This window comes from Henckelia pumila, chromosome 1, assembly GCF_033568475.1.
Source record: "Henckelia pumila isolate YLH828 chromosome 1, ASM3356847v2, whole genome shotgun sequence".
NCBI classification, from domain to species: domain Eukaryota; kingdom Viridiplantae; phylum Streptophyta; class Magnoliopsida; order Lamiales; family Gesneriaceae; genus Henckelia; species Henckelia pumila.
This window is the reverse complement of record NC_133120.1, coordinates 93,188,538-93,195,756: the sequence shown is the minus strand read 5'-3', so window position 1 is coordinate 93,195,756 and position 7,219 is coordinate 93,188,538. Positions and strand designations below refer to the sequence as shown.

The 7,219-nt window shown below is 33.3% G+C and overlaps 1 protein-coding gene across 8 annotated transcripts; it reads right to left on the bottom strand.

Annotated features, from left to right (window-relative positions):
- Nucleotides 1-1,974: 1,974 nt before the first annotated feature.
- On the bottom strand, nucleotides 1,975-7,219 carry LOC140874293 (uncharacterized). 8 transcript variants are annotated; one of them, XR_012148127.1, is made up of 10 exons: nucleotides 6,820-7,219; nucleotides 6,673-6,734; nucleotides 5,941-6,006; nucleotides 5,508-5,645; nucleotides 5,208-5,353; nucleotides 4,845-5,060; nucleotides 3,400-3,518; nucleotides 3,032-3,146; nucleotides 2,482-2,515; nucleotides 1,975-2,188 (listed from the first exon to the last, which is right to left on the bottom strand). XR_012148127.1 is itself a non-coding variant. In XM_073277564.1 (7 exons), exons 4-7 carry the CDS (start codon nucleotides 5,215-5,217, stop codon nucleotides 3,114-3,116), a joined length of 378 nt encoding a protein of 125 aa, XP_073133665.1. In that variant the 5' UTR covers nucleotides 5,218-5,353; nucleotides 5,508-5,645; nucleotides 5,941-6,006; nucleotides 6,673-7,219; the 3' UTR covers nucleotides 2,522-3,113. The 8 variants fall into 8 exon arrangements, 1 of the variants encoding a protein (XP_073133665.1); XR_012148128.1 differs by having other exon boundaries at nucleotides 6,888-7,219; XR_012148126.1 differs by having other exon boundaries at nucleotides 6,920-7,219.

Sequence of the window (7,219 nt, the reverse complement as noted above, 5' to 3'; positions counted from 1 at the left end):
ATATTTATATATGTTGTTTGTATGGGATCGAGGAGTACTAATTCAAGTGAAATCTTTTGCTTGCTAGCTAGCTACAAGTCATGTGTTCTTATATATAATTGTGAATTGATTAATGTAAATTGTAATTAGTATATCATGCGAGCGTTTAATATATCTTACATGCATAACCAAAAATTTAATATTTTGTTCCAGAGATATATAAACTATGATATATATGGAAGATAATAAAATGTGTTTTCAAGTACACGCTGTCACAATTTTTATGTGAAATATGTAAAACCAATTCAAGGGCGGACTTGTTATATGGGCAAAACTGGGCCCTCTACCAGCAGTTTGCAAGCCCAAAATGTTTGTATAGCACAATAACACACGTAAAACTAATTATAAATGGGCTATGATATTTATAAAACTCTAACAAAAGCGACACCGTCCAGATAGTGGAAAAGTGAGGATACTATCACGGCCGTAACATCTATGAGCTCAATGAGGCCTCCGACTCAAGGCCAAGCCCTGGAAGGGGCCCAAAATAATATTTTTTTTTTAAAAAAAAATTTCTATACATATGTTGATTTAGTGGTGCATTGAAAAAAAAAATCTAGTATAATATTAATATTAAATAAAAAAATTTTGTTCCAATAATTTCTGTTATCTATATTATTATCTTATAAAGAATTAGACCATTGAAGTAACAATTTTTGGTGTCTTGGTGTAACATTATCCAATTTTCACAAAATTTGAATTATTTAAGTATTTTAAAATCCATATCTATACTTATAAATTTTTAAATAGTTATACCACTCTTAATAAAAAATAGTGTTAAAATTTATTGATTTGAAAATAAATTTTTTTTTATCATATTTAAATAATTATTTTAATGTTAAAAGCACGCAATGTGTGCAGAGTGGCACTAGTAATTGATTAAGACTTATATTCTTTTCACATTCGGTTTGAACAATTTAAATAATTTAAAAAACTTTTGGATTTATGTTAAATTTGAAGAAATTAAAAAATGTATCTTTAACTAGTTTGATGAAGTGGAGCTTTAACATTTAACATTAAGACATTAATGATGATGATTTGTGTTCGAAGTTGATGGTCATGAGATGAGATTTATCAAATGTAAAAAGAGCAATTGATTTGCTACAATGTTTGACAAAACTGAATTATTTATTCACAATACTTATATTGTCTATAAGATTTTATTAAACATATCAATAACAATTGACCGGCAGAAAAAATCTTTTCAAAATTGAATTTAATCAAAATTATTTTCGATCAACAATGACACGTGATAGATTAAATAAGCTAGCTAACTATGTTATATATACAAAGAAATTATCCGACAACTATTGTACATAGATTTGAAAATATTATCATCTCTAAAACAGCTAGACAGATAATATATAGTTATGTAATTATTTCAAATATTTGCTAACTTTTTATTGGTGTTATATATTGTTCCAGGTATATTAATTTTTATTTTTTTGAAATAATTAATTTATTGTTTATTGTATTTGTTATCTACGAACAAAACTTTACAATTATTTACCCAAATAATAGGGTCCACTTTGTTACTTTCGCATCAGGCCCATCTGACACAGGTACGGCGCTAAATACTATCACTGCAACTTAACTCGTCCAGTTTCGGTCTTCAACGCACTACAACAAAAACGGGATACGACAACGGATATAATCTGTTGTCGTTGCTTTCAAAAGACATCCGTTGTCTTTTTCTTGAAACCGTTGTCTTTTCCTTGAAACGACAACGGTTTTTATCCGTTGTCGTATATAGAACTTTTAACAACATCGAAAATTACAACAGTTTTAAAATGACAAAGACAACGGATTTTATCCGTTGTCGTAGCTCGAAAAAAAAAAAAAAAAAATAATTTTAATATACAAATTTTTAATATTATAAATGAAACAAAAATTAAAATTTTTAAAATAAAATTTAATATACAATTTTTCAATATTACAAATCAATATTCTAATTCTAAATTCTAAATCAATATACACTAGAAAATATATCGATCGAGTTATGAATTAATCTATATAAATTAACACGGAACTTTCCTATACATTGAGTTATGAACTAATCTATATAATTAACTCGGAACATTCCTTCTAGATTAACATCCACCATTATCCCTTGCATCCCGACTATCTGCACAACTTGCATCCCGACTATCTGCACGAGGCTTGTTTACAATTAGAAACAAAACAATAAATGAAATGTGCACTAAGTTAACAACATTATTTTTTTCAATAAAAGGCATGGATAATAAGTGAATAAGAAAATTCTCAATTCTGTTGTGTAAATAGACTAGGTTTAGTAAATTTTTTTACATGCAATGACACATGGTTGTAGTGCAGCAAAGCAACATCACAATATTGCAGCCAATTGGACATCATGAGACAAAGATAATTTGATGTGCGTGCTTGCATGGTACAGAAATGAGGAAATTAATGAAAAATGAATACCCTTTGGAATGTCTTTCAGTGCAGTTCCACGACCCTGAAACCAAAAATAAACATGCCACAAGTTAATTCATCTACAATATTCCAAGAAACTTAATTTCAACCTTGAAGACATTGTAGCTGTAGTGGCATAGAGATTTAAATAATACTAATTAAACAACAAAAAGTAACATGTAAAACTGTCAATCATCATGTTAAAGGACATGATCAAATGGTTCATAGTAGGGACTACCATTATCTCTGGACATTAGCCAAAAAAATCTTAATTGACCCACGAAAACTGTAGCTAAGATCTCGAAACATAGAAGACAAAAATGCATGGTTGATACGAGAAAGATGTAATGATATGTAACATGCACGTACATATAGGCTCAAAATAGGTGTTGCAACAGCTAAATGAAAGAAAGAATAACACAAGGAATCCGAGGAAGCAACAGATGAGCAAATATTGCCTATTAGACTAATAAACTCGCAGAAACAAGCCTGACAATACATAGCCCAAGATTTGAATTTTGATCATTTGAACAAAAAAAGAAAAAAGAAAATCTACAACCTTGATCCCCTATCAAACAACAAACGAGGCGGAATCATTATACGCAGTGATTTTATTCATTCTGCTACCGAATGTCATTGCTTTAAAGTTCTCCCAGTGCTTTCTTTATATCTTCCTGCAAGAAAGTATGGAAATTTCCATGTCATACAGGAACCCTGAATATAAGTTCTATATAACTCTGCTCTGAAATTAAAATTTTAAATTTAGTTAGTTATTTTATATAATTGTAAATTTGTCTGTCCCTATGCCTCGGAACTCCCGGACGCTATCTTGTTTTCACTATTTAAACAGGGGATGCAATTATATAAGCATGTTAAAATTCCAACAATCTTTTTAAAGAAAAAAAACTTCCAACACAGAATTATTACCTTCTGAAAGATAGGGTATTCGGCCTTGAATCTGGTGCAAGCAAATTGTTCTGCTTCTTGGCTTGTTCCCGGTTCTTGATGCAAGAATTGATTACAAGGGCAAGCCAATATCTCAAAACCTGTGACAGTCTCATAATATGAATAATACAGGTACATTTCAAATCTTCTCATACACTTGTTATTATATCATGTACTCTACCTAGGTGGTGGTAAAGGAGGGAATTCAGAGTGAGAGCAACGAACTAGCCATCATATCATGCATGTTCATAATAGATAGAACATAATTACCAAAAAGCGAAAGAGAACAGAGGTGCTAAAGGCATTAATAACCAGATACAGAACCTGCGTAAATTACATGCATGCATTCAGAATAAATGCCTATTGGCCAATCAAATTCTCGAAAGGCGCAAGTTGAGAAAGATTTTCGAGATGAGGGTCATTAACAGTTGATTAATTAATATATATATATAGGAACGTAATTCAAAGAATATGCACAATGTCCAAACACAACAACTTGAACATGTGCACTTGCTGGATCAAGCAGCCCAATTTCTATCTTATTAATTTTTTTATCTGCTGAGATTTTAGACTGGTACATCATTAATTACACATAATAAATCAATATATATATATATAAGCTTAGCTAGTACACTGATATTTGGAAAAACAAACCGACCATTTTACGCAGGTTTGATAACCACTATGCATACCAACAACACGAAACATACACATCTATAAATTTATCATCTCATCGATGATTCTAAAAAAAATACACGGCAATTATGAAAACCAAAATCAGCACCCATCTACTCCCTATCATCACGAGCAATCAATTGCAAGAGATTTAAAACAAGCATCCGCAAACACATACAAATTAATCCACCCAAAGATTTTAAAAAATGGAATCAAAGAAACGTAGGACGAAATGGGAGAGATGAACAATTGTCCATGCCATGCCCGGAGAACACCAGAAGACCGAGAGTACGACCAGCCATGAGAAGAATAATATGAGGATGTAGATGGTCCATACACCAGGATACATGAAACACTCCGTATTTCGATTCAGATCCATAAGGACAAGTTTTAATTTCAATTAATACACAAATTTTTAGTATAATTAATATATATATATATCTCAAAGTTGAAATATGAATTTTATCTCATAATTTGATGTCCCATGTTTCACATAAGAAGCCTCCAGTACAAACAACATGACAAGAAGTACGTACTTATATATATTGATGATCGATTTCTTGTAAGAAATCTTTGATTTGCTCATTTGGAAGGGTTATCACTGCAAGGTTAGTCGAAGCACATAAGAATCCCACCTTCAAAATAATTTGAGGACACATCAACTTAGATTTTATGTTAATTAATACATCATATTTCCTTCCCCCGAATCCTAGTTTGTAAAATGAAATAAAAAGACTTTCAAGAATAAATACCTTCAAGAATGTTAGCGGCGAGATCGAGATAAGAAAGAGACCTTAAATTCCCCAAAGAATCAGGAATCCCACCATCCAGCTTGTTATCGTCGAGATCCATAGAGGAAAGGGACACCAAATTTCCTAAAGAGTCGGGAATCCTGCCATCTAGCTTGTTGTAGGAGAGATGGAGCTCCAGAACAGATGCTAGATTTCCCAAAAATTCTGGAATCGGACCTTCAAAATAATTGGAATACATCTCAAATCAACTAGAACAATTGCTACAGTATTCCAAAAAAACTTAAATTTAATTAAACCTAGTTTTTTCCTTTCATTAATTGAAATTCAAATTCCTTGTGGAACAAAATAAGATAACAATAATACCCTCAAGCATGTTCTCGGAGAGATCAAGATGAGAAAGAGATCACATCAAATTCCCAAAAGCACGAGGAATCCCGCCATCCAGCTTGTTGTAGGAGAGATCAAGCTCCAGAAGGGCGCTAGACTCCCAAAAGACTCAGGAATCCGACCTTAAAATTCAATCAATCAGTGATGAGTTAATATCAATGGGATCGAGGAAAGTTATTACCTTAAAGATTGTTGTGAGAGAGAACAAGTTGCGAAAGGAATGTCAATATATAAAATCAATTAAATACAAAATAAATGAAGAAAAGAAGAGCATACAATGTACCGCTGGTAGAACTTGCGCTTGAAGTGATCGACATCAGATCTGGAAGACATGTGAGGAGGAAGGAGCACGTTTGACCAGTAGTCCGCCCACCGCACATCGTTCTCATAATCGTAACACTATCCCATGCCATGCTAGAAAGTAGAAAGAAAACTGTACAATTAACTAATATACACCAGGCAAAGAGAAATCTCCCACGCCCAAAGCCAACCATCGCACTTGAAAGCATAAATTCTCACAGAACAATTAAATTGGAGTGACATAAAAGTAACAATGATAGAATTCTCTTTTTATTTCACTCAAAAAGATATACAAAAGCAATTGAAATAGGACGTAAGAATAGACCATAAAATAAATTATTAAAGTTTAAAAGAACAATAAAAACAGTAAAATAACTTTTTGAGTAATCCTCAATCAATTACGGTATACCTGGCTAGCAACTGCCTCAGAATCCCCTTCCGATTCCCCTGATTTCTCCATCCCCTTAACTAGATTCTGCCACACACAACGCCAAAAGAACTTTGAAAACAACTGTGAAACGTAGACGACACAAGACATGTATAGTGAATAGATTGCAGCACAAGGTAGCTTTACCATAAAAGACATTCATAACAACATGTTAGCATCGTGAAATTATGAGAACAGTCTTATCAATTAATTGGTCACCAATTTGCGTCTAAAGAATCATAAATGACTATGAAAGGCCAACAAATGAACCAAATTGAAGTCTTTTATTGGGCACTTAAAGTACCGAAGAGTTATTGATGCTCAATTTCCAGGTGGGTCTGCTTTTGTTAACAATTCTAAACCGTTTCGCAAGCTACTGTAACGACCATCAACGAATTCAGTTAAATTTAATACTGACTTGATATAAGAGATCAGAAAACAAAACTATGGGGACATATAGTTTTTCTCCAAATCGGACAAATCAGGGTAACCGGTATCTTTCTAATTCTCAAACAATTAAATAAGTAGGTCACAAAAAGTATTGCGAGATTCACAAATTTTTTCACCTCAACTTAAAGACAATATAACTCCACGACAAAAATTATACACACAGCTTACAGAAGCTCAACAAGGTAAATGAAGAGATTTATTTCAAATAATGTACACTGTATACAGCTGGATTCAGAATACAAAAAGAGGTGGAAGAACAAGTACCTGTAGTTCACCCAATACATCTGATAATTTCCCGTTCTTCATCAGTATGGTTCCCATATAACCTAATTGCACCAAATAAAATCAACCAAAACTCTCACAAAAAGTCGGATCAAACTCAAACATAAAAATTGCAACAAAGAAACACACACAAACAAGCACAATCTAGAGATACATGCTCCAACGATGAGGAGTATCCTCGAAACCCCTATCCCAACCTGCATAGTCATCGCTGAACGATCCGCAGTACCTTAGTTCAAAGGAGATAGTAATACAAACCCTAAAATCTTCAAAGAGACGGCGTAAAACCGAAACCCTAGCTACGGCAGAGGCGGAGCAAGCCAAAACAGGGCAGCCCCTGCCTCGAAGGAATCAATTGAAGACATGAAAAGTGTGGAGAGAGAAGAAGAAGGTGAAGAGCGTGCGATTTTCTTGGAGGAGTGGCCGGTTGGTGAGGATGAGAGGCGGCGGCGTAAGGAAGGGAGCGGAAGAGAGAAAGGAGGCGAAGAAGAATCGAATCAAGAAGCTGGGTGGGTTGAAGGGGCGACAG

Excerpts from the sequence above, each read along its gene's own strand:
- LOC140874293 (XM_073277564.1), bottom strand. Across the intron at positions 3,519-4,844 it reads CGCCGCTAACATTCTTGAAG|GTTTTGAGATATTGGCTTGC; the intron begins GTATTTATTCTT and ends AGACTGTCACAG. Across the intron at positions 3,147-3,399 it reads AATACCCTATCTTTCAGAAG|GAAGATATAAAGAAAGCACT; the intron begins GTAATAATTCTG and ends ACTTTCTTGCAG.